The 24,254-nt window shown below is 42.0% G+C and overlaps 4 protein-coding genes across 14 annotated transcripts in view; 2 read left to right on the top strand and 2 right to left on the bottom strand.

The window, feature by feature from the left end:
- Positions 1 to 394: 394 nt before the first annotated feature.
- Positions 395 to 7,840, bottom strand: LOC143339754 (ATP-dependent zinc metalloprotease YME1L1-like). 2 transcript variants are annotated; one of them, XM_076761186.1, is made up of 18 exons: positions 7,621 to 7,840; positions 6,866 to 6,985; positions 6,472 to 6,640; positions 5,834 to 5,935; positions 5,619 to 5,731; positions 5,361 to 5,511; positions 5,134 to 5,241; positions 4,555 to 4,728; positions 4,265 to 4,417; positions 4,045 to 4,177; positions 3,883 to 3,945; positions 3,316 to 3,428; positions 2,942 to 3,097; positions 2,624 to 2,775; positions 2,380 to 2,506; positions 2,041 to 2,114; positions 1,491 to 1,577; positions 395 to 1,399 (listed from the first exon to the last, which is right to left on the bottom strand). In XM_076761186.1, exons 1-18 carry the CDS (start codon positions 7,654 to 7,656, stop codon positions 1,247 to 1,249), a joined length of 2,184 nt encoding a protein of 727 aa, XP_076617301.1. In that variant the 5' UTR covers positions 7,657 to 7,840; the 3' UTR covers positions 395 to 1,246. The 2 variants fall into 2 exon arrangements, with proteins under 2 accessions (XP_076617301.1, XP_076617302.1); XM_076761187.1 differs by having other exon boundaries at positions 5,158 to 5,241.
- Positions 7,841 to 8,397: 557 nt separating this feature from the next.
- mastl (microtubule associated serine/threonine kinase-like) lies at positions 8,398 to 14,113 on the top strand. Its single transcript, XM_076761185.1, has 12 exons — positions 8,398 to 8,565; positions 8,644 to 8,781; positions 8,876 to 9,015; positions 9,125 to 9,213; positions 9,311 to 9,417; positions 9,528 to 9,687; positions 9,831 to 9,982; positions 10,228 to 11,238; positions 11,484 to 11,625; positions 12,530 to 12,643; positions 12,797 to 12,898; positions 13,152 to 14,113. Exons 1-12 carry the CDS (start codon positions 8,398 to 8,400, stop codon positions 13,307 to 13,309), a joined length of 2,481 nt encoding a protein of 826 aa, XP_076617300.1. The 3' UTR covers positions 13,310 to 14,113.
- Positions 14,114 to 14,647: 534 nt separating this feature from the next.
- acbd5a (acyl-CoA binding domain containing 5a) lies at positions 14,648 to 21,889 on the bottom strand. Of its 3 annotated transcripts, none has more exons than XM_076761188.1 (14): positions 21,795 to 21,889; positions 21,357 to 21,483; positions 20,909 to 21,029; positions 20,169 to 20,241; positions 19,940 to 20,057; positions 19,795 to 19,827; positions 19,238 to 19,486; positions 18,981 to 19,145; positions 18,371 to 18,465; positions 18,058 to 18,283; positions 17,224 to 17,426; positions 16,276 to 16,335; positions 16,082 to 16,191; positions 14,648 to 15,992 (listed from the first exon to the last, which is right to left on the bottom strand). In XM_076761188.1, the coding sequence occupies exons 2-14, from the start codon at positions 21,451 to 21,453 to the stop codon at positions 15,980 to 15,982; spliced, it is 1,563 nt and encodes a 520-aa protein (XP_076617303.1). In that variant the 5' UTR covers positions 21,454 to 21,483; positions 21,795 to 21,889; the 3' UTR covers positions 14,648 to 15,979. The 3 variants fall into 3 exon arrangements, with proteins under 3 accessions (XP_076617303.1, XP_076617304.1, XP_076617305.1); XM_076761189.1 differs by having other exon boundaries at positions 21,357 to 21,476; positions 21,795 to 21,886; XM_076761190.1 differs by lacking the exon at positions 19,795 to 19,827.
- Positions 21,890 to 23,063: 1,174 nt separating this feature from the next.
- abi1a (abl-interactor 1a) overlaps positions 23,064 to 24,254 on the top strand; it is a 42,899-nt gene continuing 41,708 nt past the window's right edge. For all 8 annotated transcript variants that reach the window (XM_076721394.1, XM_076721392.1, XM_076721388.1 and 5 more), the window contains exon 1: positions 23,064 to 23,253. In XM_076721394.1, coding sequence (XP_076577509.1) covers positions 23,137 to 23,253 — 117 coding nt within the window. In that variant the 5' untranslated portion in view covers positions 23,064 to 23,136. The remainder of the gene's footprint in view (positions 23,254 to 24,254) is intronic.

Raw genomic sequence — 24,254 nt, 5'->3', positions numbered from 1 at the left:
AAAACATTGCTCTGGGCATCAATGAAAAGGGACAAGAGGACACAACAATGCCCCGGCTTGTTGCATCTCAGTTGGCTTCATCTGGAACTAAATACACTGTAAGTTAAGATCATTCAAAGGCAGCAGTAAACAAGCTATTGTTCTTGTTGCCTTTGCAGATTGACAAAAGAGCACAGTGTACTCTAAGAGACTAATTATCACTCGCACACTTCAAAGTCCTTTTTGACTGCAACCTGTGGCCACATCCTCCCTCAAAGGAAAAGGAAACGTTTTTAATCATAGAGGTTCCTGAAATAGTGTTAAGATGGATATGACTTCATTAATCAGGTGTTAGAAGAAATAAAGAATATAATAAAATAAAGAAGACAGGGCCATACTTAACAACACTTTCATGGGTAAGGGTAACCTTTATTTGAGCTTCAAGATGGCCGTTGGCCTGGAAACAAACAGAAGCACAAAGCCAATCCTTTCACACGCTTACAGTATATACATTTCCCCTCATTTATCTGTTACAGGTGAGCTTAAAATAGGGTATGAGGGCCTATCACTACTTTCAAAAAAAGAAAAAGAGGACACATCTTTGGGCACTTAAATAAATAAGAACACAGAAAATAGATAGCGTATGGTCCATGCAACTGAAAGACATCATCATTTAGAGAAAAAACTCTCATATGAAGAGTTCAACAATGAACAGTGGTATCATCTGTACTACTGCTACAGCCAAATGGTACATTCTAGATTGAGGTACTTTAAGGTCCTATGGTGTTCACCGGTCTGCACGAATTTAAAATGAGACATAGACACATCAAATAAATCATCTACCTTAATTAACCATGATCTTTGTCAAATTCATTTGATTTATAACCTTGTTATGATATCAAATATGACTCTGATGTATAAAACTACTACAGAAGTCATTGAGAGTAGAGGACAACAAGCTCCTAACGAAACCTCAAATGTCTCTGTGAACTGTTGGAGGCAAACTTGTGCACATTTATTTTCATCCAATTGAACTGAAGTGCCTTTAAAATTGCTGTTAAACTGGAAGTCGTCTCCACAGGAAATGAAAGTCTAATGAAAATTAATCAAATAAAAATGTATATAAGGGGCTGAAACTTACTCATTTCAGTGTCATCTTCACATTGATAATAAGAGGGATACAAACAGATGAAATCCAAGGCCTCCAAAAGGCCTGTGCACAATTGCACAGCTTCATATATGTACACGATACAAGAGTCTAAAATGTCTACTGAGGTATCTGGTGGTCCAGTGATTTGCCCTCTAGCACCATCTGGATCTCTTTGGCATCCAGAGTTTCATATCTTAACAGGGCGTCAGCTAGTGTCTTGTGTTCCTTGCTGTAAGTTTTCAGGATGTTTTTAGCACGTTCATATGAGTCCTGGATGGAAGAGAAAGATCGGTGAATGAGAAATGGATACAGAAAGAAATGGTGGAAATGATCTCTATTAATTAAACACTGTTGCTCTCACCTTAAGTAAAACTCTGACTTCCTGTTCGATGGCAGCTTGTGTCTCTGGGCTCTGCTTGGTTATGTCACCGTAGGTCATGACACCAAGCTGCAACGAAGCACAAACTGCATCTTTAGCTTGAATGAACAACAGATTTCTCTCAATTTAGTCACTTATTGATCATTATATGCTGGGATAGTCTTTTAGAACCCTAGTTAGACAGAGTTTAACTGTCTCAGATGAAAGTAATGTTAGAGGACTAGAGGACCACCCTCAAGTGGGTCAGGTAGGAAAAATGACACAAAGAAGCAAATTAGATTTGTAAGAATGTGCCACCAAACTCAGAAGCATGAATGTTATTATGCACATGCTCAGAAATGACATTAATTTGTACATTCACACTTGGCTTCGTGCAAACACTTTGTTGTACTGTATATACTGCAAATAAAGGTCCAGCACTATAGCAGTGCATACAGTAAAAGCTCCAGAGAAGCACTGTTTCGTGAAAGAGTTTTCTTTGTCACTGGAGAGATCAAAATTCACCCATCAACCACACAAATTCAAGTTTTACCTTGTCACTCATGCCGAATCTGGTCACCATCATTTTCGCTATTTTGGTTGCTCCATCGAAATCGCTGGATGCTCCTAAAATGCAAAACAATGACAACTGAAATTACTTTTGTGTACAAAATGACCAAAGCGTTCAGTCAATATAATCAGGCATGTGCTATAATTTTTTTTTAATGTGGCAGTTCTGAGGTCAGAAGCTCCACACTCTCAAAATGTTGTTTCGTCTAAACTTTAAAAGTTCTGGTTGTACAATATGGGTTAAGTAGTTTATCTTAACAGTATTTCTGGCTCTGAAATGACTCCTGAGCATCAAGTAAATCAAGTTTTCTAATTCCCGCACCCGTGGTGATGTAGTCATCTCCAAAGATGAGCTCCTCCGCTACTCGGCCGCCCATACTGACGTCCATCTGAGCCAGCAGCTGAGCTCGTGTCTCGCTCCAACGGTCATTTTCTGGGAGCATGGACACCTAGAGGACAGAGACCGGGACAATGCTGATTAGCTTTAGGTTCAGTTTGAAGAAAATGACACACTGTGCTGGTAAGAAGTATGAGATCTATTGTGAAGTCACAAGAAGAAAGCTCACATGGCCAAGAGTTGGGCCTCGAGGCATGATAGTGGCCTTATTGATGGGCATTGCATCTTTGGTGAAATAGGCAACAATGGCATGACCGGACTCATGGTAGGCTGTGATGGTCTTGTTCTTCTTGTCGATTTCAACGCTCTTCCTCTCAGGGCCTGGTACGGCGAGGACAAAACAAAAAGGATTTTAAGCGATTGCAGCATTAACTCTCATTCACGTTATGTCCCGCTAACATTCTTCCTGCCTCCTAACTCGAGTGTGTCGAGGTAATCTGTCTCATGTGACGTGACGTGAGCGGATCTAAACACTGCGTGTATTCACCCATGAGGATCTTGTCCTTTGCGAATTCCAGTTCCTTCATTGTGACCATCTCTTTCTCGTCCACGGCTGCCTTCAGGGCTGCCTGGTTGACCAGGTTCTCCAGCTCTGCCCCAGAAAAGCCCACAGTGCCTCGGGCAATAATCTCTGCATTCACCGCTGTAACACAAAGGAAAATGCCCTCTTTATAAAAGGTGGTCAGTGTTCAAGAGACAATGGCAGCCTTTACAGGTGGCAAACAAAGGTATTCTCACGGGTGTAGAGAGCTTTGGATCAAATACTTTGATCTTTCTGAAAATCTGGAGGATTTGTTTTCTGAGATATTAGTGAGACAAAATACTCTTAACCATTTTAGAATAGTTTAGACTGAGACCTACCAGGGTCCACTTTGATCTTGGAGAGGTACCAGTTGAGGATTTCAGTGCGTCCTTTCACGTCTGGGCGAGGGACCGTTACCTGCATGTCAAACCTCCCTGGCCTCACCAGAGCACTGGAAAGTAGTAGCAAAGTCGTGTTGATTAAGTTTCAGTGTCCATAGATTCTTAATTTTTGCTAAAAGACTTAACTTTAAGGCTTTAAAACCCAAACGCCAAGTGAAACTACTGAGCTGTTACATTTCCTTCTGTCCTTGTTGTGTCTCAGAATGCTCTTCCTCAGGAGCAGCGTCAGTTTGCAATAAGTAACTGAGGAAATGTGACACACTTGTACTACTTTCATCAAATATGATGCATTTCGAAGAGCTTCGAGTGTGTCAAGTCTTGGGTTTTCAGTTCATTATACAACAATTTCTTTGTATCTCATTTCTTAGTATCATTGTGTACATGAAGTACCTCTGCATACTGTGGGGATTGGCCTTATTTCAGCAATAGGTCATTTTATGTAACAAGGCAAATTAAAGTCTAAGTGAATGAATAAAAATATTAGTGTTTGAACTGTAAACATACTTATCCAAAGCCTCTGCGAAGTTTGTAGCACCAACAACAATGACACCTTCATTTGGTTTAAACCTGTAAAATACCAAAACATTAGCGACAGGAAGTGACAGCTCTTCACAGCATTTTCTTCACACTTTGCAGTTTTAACGATGTCAAAGGCAGAAAACTGACCCGTCCATTTCAGCCAGCAGCTGGTTGATGGTTTGTCTGGAATAGGGATGCATGGGAGACTCAATCCTCTTCCCACCAACGCTGTCCAGCTCGTCAATGAAGATGACACAGGGAGCATTCGCTTTTGCCTCTTCTACAAACCATGAAAAAAGGGGGATTTGAGTTGTTTGGCCGCATCCTCAACTGCTTATTAACATTTTCTCACATCCAGCAAACTTACTGAAAAGGTTCCTGATTCGGCTCGCACCAACGCCCACGAACATCTCATCAAACTCTGAGCCGGAGGCGTAGTAGAAAGGCACATCGGCCTCCCCAGCCACAGCCCGTGCTAACAGAGTCTTTCCTGTGCCTGGTGGACCAACAAGGAGGATCCCTGAGAGGATAACAGCGGAAATTAGTTAGGATAAGACAACAGCATATCAAAAAATATAAGTTTGAAGATTAGACTATCCCCATTGGACGATAAAACAGAGGAAACGGAACATGTGGAGACAATCTAAAATATAACACCTTTTGGCAGCTTTCCACCCAGAACAGTGAACTTCTGGGGGTTCTTGAGAAACTCCACAACATCTTGTAATTCGTTCTTTGCCTCCTCCACTCCTTTGACATGCTCGAATGTCACATTCTTCATCTGGACGGGGTCGACTGCTGAGTCAAGTCCAGATGTGGTGCGGAACCTCACTGTGGAACCCAAAAGAGCTGGTTCAGTACAGAAACACTGGAAAAGCTTCTTTACAGTGTCAGACAGGATAACTGCTGCTTACAATGTGTTTACCGCAACACTATTCACATTTATCACTTCGTTATTCAAACAGTTCTAGCACATTGGCATTAACACACATGGTTTGTTTTTATAAATATAGAAGTACTACTACACAGTGGCACAAACAGAACAATCAGCCCAGCTCTACATGCACACCACAGGACATGTCTTATCAGCTGTACTGTAAAATTATGTGTTAAAAACATATTACATCAGCATGTAAGCTGAAAATAGACACTAACAAGCTCTGTTCCATTTGCTGTGTGCATGTAGAGTTGTGGGTTCATTTTCAAGCACCAGAAAGAATTAAAACTGAAACAAACCAGCATCAGAAAAGGAGCCTTTACCCGAGAGGAAGGGGGTTCTGGACAAGCCATAAATACCAAGGAGGAGGAGGACAAACAGGACCAACCTGGTTCTCCTCAGAGAGTCTGTCAAAACAAAGCACAGATGAAAGCTGGTTAGGAGTCCTTCATGTCAATCATGGGATGTCTGTGTTTTAACTCAACACTGCCACCCAGTGAAAACCTGCTGCAACTGTTACACGTGCCTTGTGTTCTCTGAGTGAAGGCCTGAGACCTCATGAACCCCTCTGTGAAACCCGTCTTGAAGGCCTCGTGCTGGTGCTCTGGGAGGTTCTTTTGTGTAAGCAGATGGTCCAGTGATTGCGCCTCTGGTCCCTTTTCTTTCTGAAGCAATCCCTGTGTTAAAGAACAGAAGCTTCAAGCTACTTTCACACATTGGCCCTTTTAACCTTTCTGTTAAACACATTTTAAAAACTGCTGCAATTCTGCAGTAACATGCTGACCTTCATGAAGGCTGGTGTGTAGGGCTCAGACTCCACTGGAGCGTCATATCCAGATTCATTCATTCGTCTGGTCTTTGATCTAAGTGTCTTGAAACCCCGACTCTGGACCCATACTAAAGAGAGACACACACGGACAACCAAAAACATTACACGTCAAGCCGTTCACACACACAGATAACACACAGCCAGTTAGGTAGTCAAAGTCAGTTTCTTACCAGGCAGGAATTGTAGCTCTGAGCAGACTTCTTTTAGAGGACTGTGGTATTGTCTGTGGAATATTGGGGAGCCAAAAACCCCCAATCTTCTGTGTGAAAACCCTGTCAGACAGAAAGTGCAAAAACCTCTTCACTTCACACGATATGCTGTATCAACAAATGTGCAAAATTTGTTTTCTTAACTAACAAAATAGTCTCACATACTCAGGGTTGAGAGTTGTCACATTGAAATTAACAGTGACAAGCACATCTTTCTGAAAAGTTCAACATGTTTACTTTCAAAACAAAAGCAACAGCCAGCAAGCCAACCCAAACTGTGTTTATCTTATCCCTATTGTCTTATTGCTTCAGCTAACAGCTGAACTGGTATCGTTGGGCCCAATGAGCTGCTCTCTCTCTGCTATGATGATGCCTTCAGGCTCACTACGCTCAGATGATTGACTCCAGGTAATGGCAGTGGAAGTTATTTGTGATCAGCAGAGCAACCAACCCACAGAGCGACTTGCCCACCAGGATTTCAAATTCTAATCAAATTCACTCGCATCTGGCTGTCTTATGATAAAGAAATCCTTGGGTCATTTTCTTTGAACACAATAAAGATGGGTTGTCTTTCAGCTCGATGGCCCGGAGCTGCTCACCATGCTTGTTGTGGAAGAAGCTGTCTGCAGACACGTGACTCGTCCTCCATGGTGAAGGAATGGCAGGAGGTTCTTCTGGTCCCGGTGTAGGCAGTAACCTGCTGACCAACTCGTCCAGCTGACTCACCCTGATCTCTGACAGGCCGAGATCCCTCAGACTCACATTGGGCTGTGAAGGAAGGGTAACAGAAGTAGGTTACAGACGCCTTTGTGAGACGATAATCATGGAAACAATGACCCATGTGTAGGTAAGTGGCTTTAGAGCTTTTAAAAACACTTTGCTAGACATAATTTTTCAGAGATGATGAAAAGAACACATGACAGATATACTGCAGAAGTGAGACCTGCTTCAGTACTCTGGGGGCATGTCATGTAGTCGTAGTGTCCATCTCACCTCTTTTAGAAATGAATTGTGCTCTGGAATGAGGTCTCTGTGCAGGGTCTGGACTGAAGCTGTGGCCGAGTTCTTCAGAGAGTGGAGGGCATTGATGAGCTGGCTGACGGGCAGTATCATCTATCAGATACACAAACAGAGGAGGGTGAAGAGCAGTCACTCAACACATGGTGATATGTATAATCTAGCATGTATTAGAATTTACGTACTGGATGTTCACATATGCTAATGTTTAGAAAAGTATTTCAGTTTTGCTGGATTTCAGGTGAATTTTCAAGACAGGACCAAGTGTTACTCATGTTGACTCTGACTGACTCTGCTCTCCGCCTCACAGAGAGCAGTATGGCCTCACGCGACAAATGTATGCGAGTTATGTAACCTCGACTCTAAGAATATTAAATTAGCACCTTTCAATGTACTTAGAGCCCAGCTCTTGACAGATACACCTGGAGGTTAAGTCATAATCGCAGGTACACAGTGTGTCAGGACTCCCTGCTTACGAGGACAACGTGACGTAAGCATGGGCTGATTAAGGGGAATCTACCGTTGACTTGTTAATGCTAACATTAGCCGAGCTGAGTTGTCATTGACCACAACAGAAGACATGACATAAACAACGATAGAAAGGCCTTCTTATTGCTTTAACCCCAAACAACAGTCATTACTCGGCAATACTGACAATATAGCGAAGAGACAAATAGGTTTTCAAAAGAGCACACTGTAGCTAGCTAATCAAAAAGCAGCAGTCGGCTTACCTGCTGTGCCTGAAACGACGTTGACAGTGAAAACATTTTTGCCGGATGATAATTCAAAATCAGGACTTGGAGGGATGATGTGTGGGGAGAGACCCTCTAGTCTATATAACTGAAATGTACGAGTCCTCCCGGGAGCTGTGTCCTTTTGTTTTCCTTGTTACACAACTTTCAGCAGCTTAGCTTATCACACCAAATGGATTCTCCGGCAACCGAGGTCAAATGGACTACAAAATGACGTCACGATGAATTACTACCGAGTGCCACTTTCATCGTTACATCACTTGTAAACAAGTCAAATTAAAAGTTTATTAAAATTGGATAGAAAATTCTGAAACAAGATATGACAAACATAAAGGTTTATCTGCATTTTTTGCATAATAAACCTTACAAGAAAAATAAGATTGCTGTTATTACACAATTTCTATATTTAGTTCTCATGTCTGTTCCTTACTGCCTGATCAAAATTCAAATGTGGCAAATATTCATATCGTTCCATTAGCGCTCTTGTTTTGACAAGTGATTGTATATTTGATGATTTCATAATTATAATGAATAGCTAATTCTTAATTACAGCACACACCAAGAGCACTTTTTCCTTTTTAAACAGGCAGTTATTTGTAACTAAACGGAACGGACGTCAGAGGACCCCGCGAAAGCGCAGTACGATTCAAATTTTCAAAACAAACCAGGTTGTTGTTTTATCATGCAAGTGTTAATCCTGAGCTAGCTGGATGTTACAGGCACGACCCAGCTCCTTACTTGAAAACTAGTAATAACATGGATGCAGATGAAAAGCACGATTCCAGTATAAAGGAAGTATCGGTGGCTATTCCTAAACCGCCTTCAATCGAGGATTTCATCGTATTGAAGCCCATCAGCCGCGGTGCTTTTGGCAAGGTCTACCTTGCACGGAAGAAGTGCAATGCGCGATTATATGCCATTAAGGTGAGTCGGTTTGTTCTTTCACAGCTTTGAATCACTGAATGTGACACAGTTGAAAATACTTTCTTTTTTTAATCTTAGGTGATGAAGAAAGCAGACATGGTTGATAAAAATATGATGGGCCAGATGAAGGCGGAGAGAGATGCACTTGCTTTGAGCAAAAGCCCCTTCGTGGTTCACCTGTTTTACTCCCTTCAGACAGCCACCAAGATCTATCTGGTAACACTTAGTGGCTGCACAACACACATTTGCACTCTGTGAAGCTATTATTTGTATAGCTGCTGTTAAATCTTTATTTTCATGTTGCTCACAGGTGATGGAATACCTGATTGGTGGAGATGTCAAATCTCTGCTTCACATGTATGGATATTTCGACCAGGATATGTCTATAAAATACATCTCGGAGGTTGCGCTGGCTTTGGACTACCTCCATCGTCATGGTATAATCCACAGGTACTTGATACTATTTCTTCTTCTATGTGAATACGGTAACACTGATTGGTTAATCTTTGTCTGAGGTTTACTGTGTGACCTGTCATTTACCTGAATTCAAACTTTTTAGAGACTTGAAACCAGACAACATGCTTATATCCAACGAAGGACACATCAAACTAACAGACTTCGGTCTTTCTAAAGTGAAGCTTGACAGAGGTATGAACTCCTATCAGCTTGTCACTGAACAAACTGTGAGCATCACCACTCGTAATGTTAGTAGCATGTTATTAATTATATCTCTGTGCTCTGTCAGAGCTGAGTCTTATGGATATCCTCACGACTCCATCCTTGGCTAAACCGAAAAAAGGTTACTTCCGCACCCCGGGTCAAGTCCTCTCCTTAATCAGCTCCCTTGGATTTGTAAGTGAATTTCAATCATTTTGCATGGAGCGATGTCCTATTTGAATGCTTCATACATAGTCTGTGTTGCATAATGACTCTCCCTTTATTTTTTTCATTTAAAAACACAGAATACACCTGCAGGGGAGGGCAAGCGTCACTACAGTGCGTCTGCTGTGTCCAGTCCCATGTCCTGTGGCAAAATAAAACAGAAGAATAACTCTCTTGGTTCTCCCTTGATGAAGATAAAAGATCATCTGTCCTCTCCCACTTGCTACCCTTGGAAAACGGGTATGTCACGGTCGATGTCAAGATGTGCTCTTGGCAGATTTGTTTTTCATTCATTAACCTCGTGCAGGGACTGTTAGTGCCTGCTGGCGAGATCTTGGCAATGAAAATGTGCTTCAGAAGCGTTAACTGTGTCGTCTCCACAGGACCGAACAACATTGCGTTCAATCCTAATAACCTGGCGAAAAATCTGACTCCCACTCTGCTGAAGACCAGGAGGAGGTTTGAGACAATGAGTGCAGGCAGCACCACCACCGACACTGAGGGTGGCATCAGTCCACTGTGGGAATGTGAGGAGGTCAGTGATTGAAAACACATGTAATTCAGGACATATTAAACAATATTATGTTTTGATGAAAGGTGTCCCAAAATCTTAATTTAGTCATTTAATGCAATGCGTCTGTGAGTACAAAGTTTCTGTTGGTAAAATGAAGAAAGGATTAGAATTTGATTGACTTTTATCTTAATTAATTAAAATTAAGGTTCAGAAAATGTTCACTCCTTGCTCTGACAATAATTTATTTTTATTTTATCGTCCTTCAGAAAGAAAATGAGCATTCTAATAAACAGAAGGGGAGAGGCCGTTCTGAGTCCAGAAGGCCCAAACAGGACTGTGCGCCCACAACAGCCGGCACCTTTGGCAGTCCTTGTGTGGAGTCAAATCCAGAAGATGTAGCAGAAGAAAAGCTTCCGGCCAACAAACTGGAGTCTGTTTCCACAGCTCGCCATGGTTTTTGTCCTTCAGCCTCATCTGTAAAGAGAACATTTTCCGATATTGAGAGAAGCCCCGAGCCCTTTGAGATCCAAGCGAAGAAGAGTAATGCACGCTACAAGAGATGTTATGAGCCTCCAGAAGAGAGTGCTGGGTTTCGCACTGGCCTGACTGGAACATTTTCCACCATCCAAATAGGAGACTTTGCAGCCTCCACAAAGGGGATCGGGTCAGCCGAAGACCAGGTCCCAAAGCGCTCCAGTCCCATTGCTGTGGCCAAAAGTCTGTTTTGTGAGCTGGAAGAGCCAGCAGAGGACGTGTTCGAAGACGGAGCCAAAGACTTGTCACAAACGAGTTTCACCTCACCGCTCGCTGGGAACAGTGACATCTGCAGGAGCTTGAGCCTCGACTCTGATGGGTCCATGCATGAAACGTCTCCCACTGTTTGCAACCCTGCGTCATTCAAGCCAAAAAAGAGCTCCGAACACAGGGATTCAGCATCATCTGAGGAGCAGGAGGAAAACAAAGACTCATCCGTCACTGAAAAACCCACACTTGCTAACTTTGGTCATAAAGCTGAATCTCAGTGTTCCTTCCTAAACCAGCTCTCTGATCCGGCCTGCAGTGTTGCACCATCCCCCTTGTTCCCCAAGCTGCGGAATGTCGTAGCTTTCCGTAGCTACTGTAGCTCCATTAACCGCTCCAATGTGTCGGGAGTGTCCCGACTTAGCATCGGGTCTATCGAGGCTATGGAGCTCTCCGCAACAGCTGCTTATAACTCTGCATCTGGCACGATGACACCAGTGCAGAAGAGACCCAGCTCCAGCAGCTCTCTCTATCAGGTACTTATATGGTGACACTCTTTCAATGTTATTCTTCTTTAACGCAGCCAAAATAAACTGTCCAGGTGTAGAACCTCTCATTCAAAGTAGCTAGTAGTAGTAAGTGCAGGCCAGCTAGTGCTAGGCTATTAAATTGCATTGCATTTGACACAAACTGGATCTCATGTCATTTATTATTCTATTACATTTTTGTCTTGCATTGTTTTGCCATTCTTCATGTTTCCCTTTGTTTCCCTCTCCATCAGACCCCTCAGCCCATGTCGACCTCTCACACCCCTTTCAGGACTCCAAAGAGCGTCAGAAGGGGGGCCCTGCCTGTTGAGGGTGCACCCATTTTAGGAACTCCTGACTATTTGGCTCCAGAGCTTCTGTTGGGAAAACCACATGGTGAGAAAAAGCCCATCACAGCCTCATGGTATTGACATTGACTGGCTGACATTACAGTCCTTGTGACAGGCGTTCTCTTTGAGTTTCAGGGTGTTGTCAGTGTGGTAAGTTTATGATGATATTGCTGTTTTTGCAAGCGAGCTTGCATGACCGCCCAGCCTGCTAATACGAAATGAGCTGATTCTTCCCCCATTTCCTTCCCCCACTGGTTCTGTTTCTGCCCCTTGGATTGCTGAATAAACTGTGGGCCTGATCAGAGGGAAGGGGAGAGCATTTTAAATTAAACTAACACTGTTGTTAACAGTTGGGCAATCAGATTTGTTGAGGCTGATGTGCTTTTAACTGGTCAAAATGGTTATTCTGCTCTTAAAATCTGCGGATTGGAGTGATCCTGACACAGTCAGTGTGCTGTGGGACTGGCTTTATGTTTCACATTTAGCAGCTGACATGCAAAATGTCAGCTAATAATAACCTGTTGATCCTACATGCTGTTATTTATTCAAATGTTAATATGCTGAGGGCAACACTGCCTGTCAGCTCTTCGAAATTGAGTGGCAGTCCTTGTTCATCGACTGTCAAGCTCTTTTCTTAGCTCAATTATAGATGGTTATGAGATTTGTGACTTTAAATTCTTGCAGAAGCAAAATGACTTCCTTAAAACTATAATGCTAGGCACAAATATTAAGATTAAAGTGAATTTCTAATGATCCTCTTCATTATTGAGTTGAAAGAACGTGACATTTACTCCCACAAGCCGAACCCCTCCATCCTCCATCCTAACTCAGTCCCTGCTTCTGCCACTGCCGTACAATTTAGTGGACACTCTAACAGGGATCACAGGGAAAAGGGTCGTGTTTGAAGCCAGCAGCTGTTTGACATGTGACTTTTCTTCGCCCCCATCCAGATGTCATGGTGGATTGGTGGGCGTTAGGCGTGTGTCTTTTCGAGTTCCTCACAGGTGTGCCGCCATTCAACGATGAGACGCCTCAGCTGGTCTTCCAGAATATTCTCAACAGAGGTGGGTTTGGTTTTCTTTTATAGGAGCACGCTGTAATGCTCTAAAATAAAGCCTGTGTGATGATCAACATGGCAAACATTAACATGCCTGTGTTAATGACACACTTTTGCTGCTTCTTTTACCACCTGACCATCAGCACTTTAACAATTTCAGATATCCCCTGGCCTGAGGAGGAGGAGGAACTGTCTGTAAACTCAAGAAATGCGATTGAAATCCTCCTGACGATGGACATGACAAAACGAGCTGGTCTAAAGGGTGATGATCACTTCTTATTTTTCAGAATTGAAAATATTGTTAGTCCTCAGACCTTGTATTTACTTGTGTATTTCTGTGGTTAAAAAATTCAGGATTTAGCCTTTTTTAAGTGGCTGTAATCAGGGAATTATCTTACAATAACATGCTAATATTTGCCTCAGTTTCAACACTTTTTAAGTAAATCTGATGGTAGGACACTTGTTAAAACAAAATGGGAAGTACGTTCTGATCATTTTGTCTGAACATCCACCAGAGCTCAAGTGTCACGCACTGTTTGAGGGCCTGGACTGGGACAACCTGCAGAACCAGCCGATGCCTTTCATACCTCAGCCGGAGGATGAAACCGACACCTCGTACTTTGAGGCAAGAAACAACGCTCAGCACATCGCTGTGTCCGGCTTCAGCCTATAGCTACAAACACGAACAGTCAGGCGTCCTTTCACAGTAGCGGTCGACACATTTTGACTGTTGATGAAGCACTTGCTGTCATTGTGAAACACTCCAGACATCAGATCCATTAAACGAATACACAGTGATTATGTGGATTCAGATGGTTTGAGGTTGTGATATTTTTTACAAAAACATTTTACCAATGTGCAATCACCGGTCACAAGAGACTGAATCCTTGGACTGGTCAGTTACTGTAGTTGTACTGTAGAGAGTAAACTTCTTAAAAAGCTTTGTATTACCAGATTCTGCAGATATGTCTCTTAAATTGGGGTTTTCTTCTCGCAAAATACTGTTCACTACTGTGTTACCTTTGTAGCAGGCTTTCACTTCTGTTATATTGATCAAACACAAAATAACTAAATTTGTGTAAATTTGTTACTGCCTGATGTTGATTTCCAATGTCGACATGCTCCGTTTTTTGCTGCACTGTTCATCATTTTGACGTTCACCTGCTGTTAGCAGACTGGGTGGGCAATGGGAGGGGTACAAGAAAGACATGCTAATATATTCATGAATCATGTATTTTATGTGTAAATCTTGTTAATATCATTTAGTGTCGTTTTAAGACGTGAGTAAGTACATGGTATTCAAACAGGAATGTTTTTTGCTTTTATGTAATTGTATTGGTCATCGTGATGTGACGTCTCTTGTCTATTTTCCACACTACTATTAGTTTTAGATAAGTTCAACAGGCTCCCTGCGAACTTTTTATCTTGTTCACTCTAAGGAAAAAGTAAAATACAAATAAAATCTGTTTGTAATTGTACTTTGTGCCTTTTTTGCTAAGCTATCAAACGTCTGCAGACAAAGTGTTGATGCAAACCTTTAATTAGCTTGCCATGAATTGGTTAGCTAGCTAGCTAGCTTAGCAAAAGGCCGTAAACAATTAGCAGACAGTAAGTCTTTAATTTGCAAGTTTAAAGTATAACTTCACATTTTGGGAAGTTACTAATTTTCTTATCAAGAGTTAGAAGAGAAAATTGATAATCACTTTACTGTTAACTATGACACTACAGCCACCAACTGGTTAGCTAGCTAGCTAGCTAGCTTAGTGAAATACTGTAAACAGCCTGTTTCTGTAAAAAGGGCTTTCCTTTTTCTTTTTAATTAGTACAAACATTAAATTATATAAATTTGTGGTTTTGTTTTTTATTTGTGGTTTTTGGTTATGTATGAGCCTATTTCTTAGCCAGTTGTGTCCCAGCCCTGTGCAACCGTCTGCTAGTTGTAATGTTAGCCTATTTACTGGACTGACATGAATGTGCTAGCAATAATTTTATTTGAGATAATCTGGACAAATTGAAATGCTTTATGAAAACTTTATTTGAGGCTTAGATTATCACATGCAGACACCACTCTATCCACAGGCAGAGAGGGTGAGAAAGCCTTAGTACATTTCAGTAGAAAGGTCAACTTGCACTTTTTTTATTAAAACATAATGGCTCTGGAAAGATTAGTGCTATTGCAGATGCAAACCTCTGTAAATATGATATAGTATTCTATATTAATAATTCATGGGAATGCAATTAAAATACTGCATTTTAATCTGAACTGTACAGCTATTTTATACAATTTGTATAGATCTCACTGCTTTGCAAACAATTCAGGATTACTGTCAGTCACACAGAATCTTTCCACAATATTCATACAAACATTATCACGTCACATTAAAATTATACAATATAGAAAAACGTGACCGCGTAAACAACACAGACAGCGACAGGAGTTATGCATTAATAATCTGATAGCGGACCACCACATGGCTCACTAGGTAGTATGACTAATGATTATTTGGTCCAGCACTGGAACGGTTATGCTACTATATGCGAGTGTGAGAAATCAAAATGCCATCTAGAGCATGAATGTACCTTGTGATGTTGAGGCACTTCTTCTAGTTGAGAAACAACGAAGGGTCAGACCACTTTGACGTAAAGCACTGAGACTGATATGCGGTAGGACGTGTGATAAGAACCTCGTCTAGCCTACACACGGCATTTAGCAGTCACTTTAAACATAAACCTCACTGAAACAGCTGAAATCTGGCCTGCGATGCCTTCATTGTAACTGTTACTAAAAGCAATAAATATTAACTTATTCTCAGAATTTAAAAGAATCTCACACATGAATATATTATTACATTCAATCCTCCCTTCTAAACTATTACAATTATTACAATATTTTATCATAGCAGCATTGCTTGGGCGACTAATGAAAGTGAATTGTGAAAATTAAGCATTTTGCCCATTTCTTGTGCAACAAAGTCCTAGTTATGGAAATAATCGAGAAGCTCTTCTAGTTGGTTTATAAACAGGCTGACGACATCCCAGCACTTCCCCCTCTCAACACAAACCATTTCTTACAGAGAAAAAGGTTCCAGTACAGTGGTGTCAGAACAGGCTGCCAGCCCATACATTCATGTTTCTGTTTGATTCCACATCCGCAGTACAACACACTTGAGAGGTATCGTCCTCTTATTCATAACTCTAGGTGCCTTCTTCATAGTGCAAAAGCAAATTACTGGGCTGTGGGTTGAAGCAGGGGGGAGTTACAGCCATTAGCAACCCAAACCGAAGACATTTAGAGGACTCTTCTTTGCCGTCTATGCCTACGGGTGTTCACGTGAGGGCAGGTTCAGTTGATTCTTCTACGAAAAAGGGAGAAAATGCAGGAGTTAAATTGGGTATTGCATGAAAATGAGTGCAGATAAGTTGATGTTTTGGTGTCAAATAATACCTTCTCCTCCTTTGCAGGTACAGGCGAATAAGCCACTGTACCACAAATGGCCATATGAGAGCAAAGGCCAAACTGGTCGGGGAAATGTCAAAAGGCCACCAGGACGGCTTCTGGGAAATTGATAAATGAAGTTAATTCCAGCCGTAACAATGAGCATTATTTCAAATTAAACTGTGGCTAAAATGCACAATTACCCGACTCCTCTTATTCACGGGGTGTGATGCATAAGTTGGAGACAGAGACATTGATCTCGCCTGCAGAGTAAGAAATAAATAAATAAAGTCCATAAACTTTTGTCAAAGGAAAAAGTAAGCACTATCAACACATGAAAGTTGAAAAGTACAAAGTGCACAGCCCTTATCTTCCGTCCTTCAAAGCCTCCTCACTCTGAAATCAGAGCTAAACTGGATCTGTGTTAATTTTTACACAGTTTACTGTCTAACCACCACGTTAGTCACAGGCTGCAGACAGAATGACCTTCACATGCAGTGAGAGTCTGGTCACGCCACACTGAGTCAAAAACATGATAATAACCCTCCTCTATATTAAAGTTACAACTTGTTTTGGCAGAAATAAAACTACTTTTTCATTTCTAATATGAGCTAAGATTTTATAAATTATATAATAACAACAAGAAGCATATTCATGAAGAACTTATAGCATAATTATCCCAGCCCAGAGAGTGATCGTTCAGCCCTTTAAGTACTATAAATGTTGACTCTAAAATTATCCATGCTTCTGCAGTGGACTGCCTCTGTGCTGTATGCTATTCAGCACTGTTCCTCTATTCTAAATGGCTGCCGTTTGGATTTTGATGGGGGTCCATCTGTGCTGATGGAGAGGCCAAAAAGGACGAGAGAGTCATATTTCAGCAATCCTCTCATATTTTATAAACCAAACAAAAAATGCATTATATTCAGTTGAAATCCACCATTAAAAAAGTTTGCTTGAAGCTCAATAAATGCATGTTTCCAAAATCAATGAGTAATATTGACCAAAATAATTGTTATTATGATTTTTACCATAAGCGAGCAGCTCTAGTCCCAAGTGGGATTAACAAATATGCCGTTTTTAGGACCATGATTCCTTTCGTGTTTCTTGTCTTTCTGGGGGGACTGAATGAGAGGACAGACTGGTCTGACCTGGCTAGCAGTGAGAGCCTCCAGGGTGTGCAGCCTCTCCAGGACGCTCTGCATGTCCTCCTGCAGTCTGGCCAACGCAACAACAATTTGCTCGTTCAGGCTCCCTCCAGGTGTTACCGCTCCTCCCCAGCGGCCCCTGTCTCCATCTCCAGCGCTGTGCGTGGGCACCAAAGATCCAGAGCCGTGGTCTGAAGACCTGGAGCCTGAAAACATGTTAACACATTAACACAAGGCCCATTTGATGCAATGCCCACTCAGTTTACTATCATACATGACAAAGAAAAGCAGCAAATCTTCACATTTGAGAGGCTGAAATTGGAGGTGGTTTTGCATTTTTGCTTGAAAACGATTAACAGATTCTCAAAGAAGCTGCAGATTCATTTGAACAAATCAATGAAATTGATCAAATGCTTCAGCTCTATTTGACAGCGTAGGACAAAAAGGCACACGAAGCACAACCACTAATTTATACTGCAAGAATCCTGATCAACAAGTTCTCTCGAGTCAAATCACTTCCTGCTACGCTGAAAGACCAGGTGGAAGAAAAGACTGTTGGCACTGAAAAGTCTGCCAAGGCTGAAATATCGGATTTCCATTCCTCATTTTTGCCTTGAAGGTGCAAAATAGATGTAGATGGTTTACAGCCACATAGATTTTGTTTGTAAGATTAAAAGCATAAACATCTGAAATAGCAGCTGCCTCCCCTGCAGTCGTTTAACTCAGGTTTTCTTGTTATGCACAATTCCAAACAGAAAACATACAGCTGCCCTCTTCAGGCCACAAAAACACACTCAAACCTTGGTCCCTGCAGTATAAATACAAGGACAGCCCTACCTCTTCCTCTTCTGATCAAAGAGCTGTCCGGCATGCCTGGCTTCAGTCTCTCTCTGTGTGAAATCGTTCCACCGTTCTCGCCATCTTCCCCTCCACACCTGATGGCCTGAGGTGGACCATGAGCATCCCCCCGGGGCTCATGCGTTACCTGTGGCTCGTCTGATGGAGGCAGAACGTGGTTCTCCTCTTCATCCAGGTCGTCCAGAGAGCGGTTATGCTCTGAGCTCTGGAGAAGAAGCACGTTAAAATGAATCAATCATGGACCAAGAGCTAAAATCACCGTATTAAAGGCGAAGTTTTGAGCGGTTCTTGCCTCTTCCTGGCCAAACTGGTCCACAGAATCACAGTAGACTTCACTGTCTGAATCACTGGCCAGGTGACTGGGACCAGACACATCTACACTGGGATCTGAGATCAGAACAAAGAGCACAAAAAGGGGACAAAGACTCATACCCGTCCTGTTCATTTACAAATGATTGCATTCTGTTTTTATTTACATACAGAGCCACAACTTTTTGGAATCAGGGTTGTAATAAGAGTGTTGTGGAGGAATTTGCTTAATTTGGGGGAATTATGTGCCGTTTCAACAGAGCGATCAGCTTCAGTCCATAAAACTGTGCCAGGATCAGCTGATGAAGTGTACAGTGCTGAGATTCAGTGTCTGCCACAGCTCAGGGAACAATAATAATAATAATGATGATAATAAAAAATGGTATTTCTTCAGCTCTTTTCAAGACAAAGTTACAAAGTGCTTTACATGGTTGAACCAGGATTAAATGAGGAATGAAGCTTAGCAGATTATCTGATCACATGGTGCGCTGATGCACGAGCGCGGCAGTGGGTGAGAAGAGAGCAGAGGCCTCTGTGACCATTTTCAAACATTTCATGCTAAACGTGCCATGTTGAGAGCCAGCGTTCCTCACCTGCGTGGTGACCGTTGAGCAGAGGCTCCTGGGAGTCCTCACTGTTCAGGGCAGCCCTGGAATGACTCCCATTGGTCAGGTGTGTGACCCCGTTAGCCACTTTACCATTGGCTCTGTGCCTCCTGGCTGCAACCGTCTTTGGCTGTGAAGCTGCTGATTTCTTGTCTGAAATAACGTCCCAACAAAGAAAATCCTGTCAACTAAATGTTTTTTTTTTTTTCAAACATTTTCTGGCACAGTTTCTATAATTTCATTACCTTTTTTGACATCCCTTATCACCACATCTTCTTCTTCTTCCTCCTCCTCCCCCTCCTCCTCCTCCCCCTCTTCTTCTTCTTCCTCCCCATCCTCCTCCTCCTCCTCCTTCTCCTCCTCTGGCCTTTCCCTCACTTCCTTTGATTTGAGCCCGACTGGACCATTGTCCAGAGTGCCGTTCATCTCCATGGTTCTGATGATGCTCTTTGCGACACTCTTTGACGATGCTGTATTCAGCATCGTACCAAAGCCTGTGCAGCAAAAACAATTTGCACATCACAAACAAGTTTTCTTTAATAAGGTTAATTGGAATTTCTTTACATGAGGTTGACAAGATCTAAGTTTCAGTAACTCAAAACAGGAAAAGATGAGATTTATCTAAAGAGTTTATTTCTGATAGCAAAATACATCTTAACAGTGGTAAACTACATGTTCTGTACCACAAATTCAGCAAGCATGTCATGACCACTAACACGCACTACAAGCATCTAGACAACAACACCAGACAAATACTAAACTATGCCACCAGAATCAAATATTTACACAGATATGTACTTGCCTTCCAGTTGCCTAGCAAACAATGTCAAACGGGCTGAGCATCGGACAAGAGGCAAACCATAACGTTAAGCTCCATGAGGTGCTTCTGACATCGCACACAAACACAGTCAAAAGTGGAAGAGTTGCAGCTGGTGAATAAAACCCACCTGTGCTCAGGTCTGATATCTGAGAGATCTTTTTCTTCTCCTCAATGAGCTCATAGAACGGGCCCAGGACGCGCAAGAGCTCCTCCACCTCGTCCGTCATGGGCATCCCCTCCAGGATCTGCACACCCAGCACAGCAACAAGTGATGGAGAGGCTTCACTCCAATCCATAAACAGTAAAAGATCAATGAAACTGATATATCGTCTGCAGCTTCGATGGACAAAACATACCAGCTTCATTTCATCAACATAGGCAGCCATTGCTTCTTCTTTTGGCATATCTCCAAGAGAATTCCACGCATCCCTGAATAATTCAATCAAACAACAAATGCATGATTATATCACATAAACGAATAAAAAGTAAACCCCTACATAGTGTAAGAAGTCTACATGATCCAGACTGGTTTTGAAGGTACCTGTGCCAGTTTCCAACTCAGTCAATAAGACCAGTTTATTTGTCGTCAGTGTGCTCTTTGTAAGCTGAGGGGCAAAGGCTGACAGAATCTTAACCATTCATTAGTAACCAGAGCTATTCCTCCACTAACTGTCTGCTGGCTAAACTTGCAAAAGGTTCCACCAGGTTAGCAGGACCATGAGAGAAACCCTTCAACCATGTAGGTGAGAGGTTACATTCCCTGCGTCTGAAAGTCCAGAGATTACCTTACACACCCTGAGACAGAGGCAGAGGACTATTAATCAGTCTCTTTTATCACCGTGAGGTCAAAGTGGGCAAAAAGCAACATGTTGAGCAACATGCACCACTCAAACAGTGCTTCTACAGTTCATCCAATTAAATTTTAATCATTTGTCTTGATGGCTGTGGCATTCATGCATGCGACTTGGCCAAGACAGCTCACCCTTGAGGGAAATCATTCCTCAAAAAGACAAATCTAAGAACCACAGTGAATGGATAACGTAACTGAGCACATTAATATTGTCCCCTGAACTGACACATTTCCCTTTGTCATTACCATTTTGCTTTGCCAACCGCATCCCAGAAGCCAGGCCGGGGTATATTGCACGCTCCCACAGTTGCTTGCTTATAGTAGCTGTAGAATTTGAGCATCATGTCATTGGACGGCTGAAAGGGACCTGAGGGAAACAAAAGTGTGATTACAAAAATGACATTTTGCACTGATAATGTGCAAAATGTCGACTTTCTGAGTACTTTTCTAGCTGTTTCCCGTCTCTTACATGTCTGCCAAGGCTGAGAAAACACAGACTTCCATGAGTGACTGTTGTGCTAGTGTCTGTGCACTGTCAGTAAAGTGGATTATGCCCTTTAAATCGCGCAAGATCGAAGGCAGACCAAGCTGTCGCAATGCATTTAAGTCTCATATCTGTTATCTGTCTGAACCCTGCGGTGAACTGGTTAAAAACTGGCCTGAACGCAGGCTGCAGACCGGGGTGGCTACTCACCATCGGGGGGTAAACTCTTGATCACTTTGACGGCGGCATCGAACCTCAGCTGGGTCAAACGCCTCTCATTCTCCACCGTAACCCTCTCCACCTCCATGGTGTCACACTGAGGCAGTCAACACGCAACCTGCAGACAAGCTGTACATTTACACACCGCTGCAGCACGAGAAGCGCTTATAAAAACATGCTAAAAGCTGACTTCTACAGTAGCATTTATGCTAGCGCCTGATAACAACATTAGGCTATGGCGATAAAGCGACTAGCTAAACTTGGAAGTTACTGTAGCTTCAGTGTGTTATGGCCACCAGTAGGAGGAGGTTGTGTATCTAGGACACATACCTGGTATGCGACACACTTCTAACAACCTTAATATTTTAGCTGTGTACAATCTAAACTTTCAAATTCTGGACGGAAAAGCTCAAAACCGACGACACTTACCGTTGAAGTCAACGGCCTATCTGTTTGTCGGAAGGCGACCTGTCTTTAGCCCTCCACCAGACGCCATGAACAGTGTGATAAAGCTAAGCTTTGGGATGCACTCTGGGAGTTGTAGTTTTCTACCGGATATCGCTATTTCCTACAAGCGCCACAATCCTTAGCGTGTGCTAAATCTCTGTAGTGGCAATGTAGTTTCCAGACCTGAAAGCGAAGAAACTGAAAATGTGTGCCGAATAAATCAGAAAAGTATAAGAGGTGAAGCGAGACAAATGTTGTGATTTTTCGATGTCATCTCACATAAATAAGATATCCACGTTAGCTACTATTCAGAGTAAAACTACACATACCATCATGCTCTAGTCAGGATCCATGTTTTTCTGCAGTTGGAAGGGTGATAGGCAGACGGGAAAGAAAACTAAGAACTCTCACTGTGTATTTATTTTCGAGTACCACGAGTATTGTCAGATTGATCAGTCATAAAAAGAATAATCAGCAGTTACAGATTTAAAGATGTCAATGCAGAGACTAAAAAAGAGACAGAATTTTGTTAATTAACATGTATATCTGATGAGAAAAGAAGAAGAAAACGTACTTTAATAACTTTAATAGGTTTGTGTTTGTATGAGAAAGCTTAGGCCTAAATAATGAAATACATGGACTTATATAAGACCCCTGGTGACTTAGCCTTTTCTGTTACTATTCATAATGTTTTATTTAATATTTTATGCACGTTAAAAATGAATCTGTCATTTTCATTATATTGTTTCTTTCAACCTTCTTTCAACCGTCCATCAACCATTGTTTCATAATGTGAATATTCATAGAATATGCATATTTGTTGCAATGTGAGTATGTTTAAAGACGAAAATTCGCAGTAGCTATATGTTCAAAATACACTGAGACAAAACTTGCATTTTTCAATGGAAGAAGATTCGGCATGCATTAAAATCAAATATACAATAATAAAATAAAACTGGGAAAAATCACGATACACTCACAAATATTACGATATGATAAAAAATATATGAATAATAACAATATATAAAATAATGGTGAAATGTGCTGTGGAGTAGCGCAAGTGTTAACGTGTAATACTGCTGTTGACGCCTTGTATGCAAACCAAGCACTCGTCCCAATTTAAAAACAGTTGAGTGACTCCTCTTTCACAGCATAGACGATCTTCGGTTTGACGTTACGCCAACGGCGAGGACAGGAATCCCACAATAGCAGGCTGAGGATTTTTTTTTTTTTTTTTTTTTTCTTTTCGGGGCAGAGCTGAGCTGGTGGCTGTTTCAATCCAAGGGAAGGCAGAGGGAAGGGAGGCTCTGCGGAGAGATGTAAGATGGCAGAGCTACAAATGTTGTTAGAGGAAGAGATTCCGGCCGGCAAAAGAGCGCTTGTAGAGAGTTACCAAAACCTGACCAGAGTAGCAGACTACTGCGAGAACAATTATGTCCAGGTAAGTGAGTTCGCCACCACGTTATGTTCCAGCTCCTTTTGTCGCGACCCGCTCGGGATTGAATGGTTGTTGGGACAGGAAATGTGTGGATAAAGAAAGTCGGTTATGAAATGAAGCTCCTCGCCCGAAGCTCGGAGCCGTGATAACAGTTTGTTGACGGGTGCTTTTACCGCGGTGGGACATTTAGTCAGCGGTGATCTGCTCAGATCATCGATCACATTTATTCCGTTTACACAGAGGGTGTGTCTACTTTTTTGGATTATTACACTGGGTCGCTTCAAAACTGCCTCCACTCTCGCTGCTGATAGGGAGGCCTGTGTGTTTCACAGCAGCTCTCGGAACAAGTTTTAGCGGTTAAAAATGATTTAAATTCGTTTAAAGACAGAAACAAACAAAAAAAGTTACTGCAGTTTTTTCGCTTGAACTGATGCTGTCTAAAATACAAAACTATTTAAGTGTGAGACTATATGTCGTTATAAAACTATAAGTCTGTATGAATATTATAGTAACATAACAGTCCATTACATTCCATGAGGTCATTAAACGCACCATTTAATACCACAAAAACAGTTTAAGCCCCCATTGGGATGCTGCAGGAGTATTACAGTGGAGGTCTACATTATAGACTTAAAGGCACTCACTGCTATTATAGCAGATGCTATAATGCCTGTGCATGGCTTTTACTGTTGCTGCATGTGTTTTCGAACCATTAAACAAGTTATAATGTCACGTAAAAGCATAATATATGCATGGATGGCGGCTTATTTTGACTAGGTTGAGACTTAATGGTGAGCCAGGCTGATTTAGGGTAACTCAGCTGGGCTTGCAGGCTTGCAGCCAGGCTGTGAGACTGAGGGAGGAATGTAAAGCAATTGTTAGTTGGTCAATAAAGGTTGGAGGTATTGATTTTTCTCCCCCTGAACTTATTCATGGGAGCAGAGCTTGCTTAATCTCTGCTGGCCTGTATTGGGCTTCACGTCCATCCTCCAGTTCAGGGTTAG

This window comes from Chaetodon auriga, chromosome 21, assembly GCF_051107435.1.
Source record: "Chaetodon auriga isolate fChaAug3 chromosome 21, fChaAug3.hap1, whole genome shotgun sequence".
Taxonomy (NCBI): domain Eukaryota; kingdom Metazoa; phylum Chordata; class Actinopteri; order Chaetodontiformes; family Chaetodontidae; genus Chaetodon; species Chaetodon auriga.
This window is presented reverse-complemented; position numbering and strand designations above follow the sequence as displayed.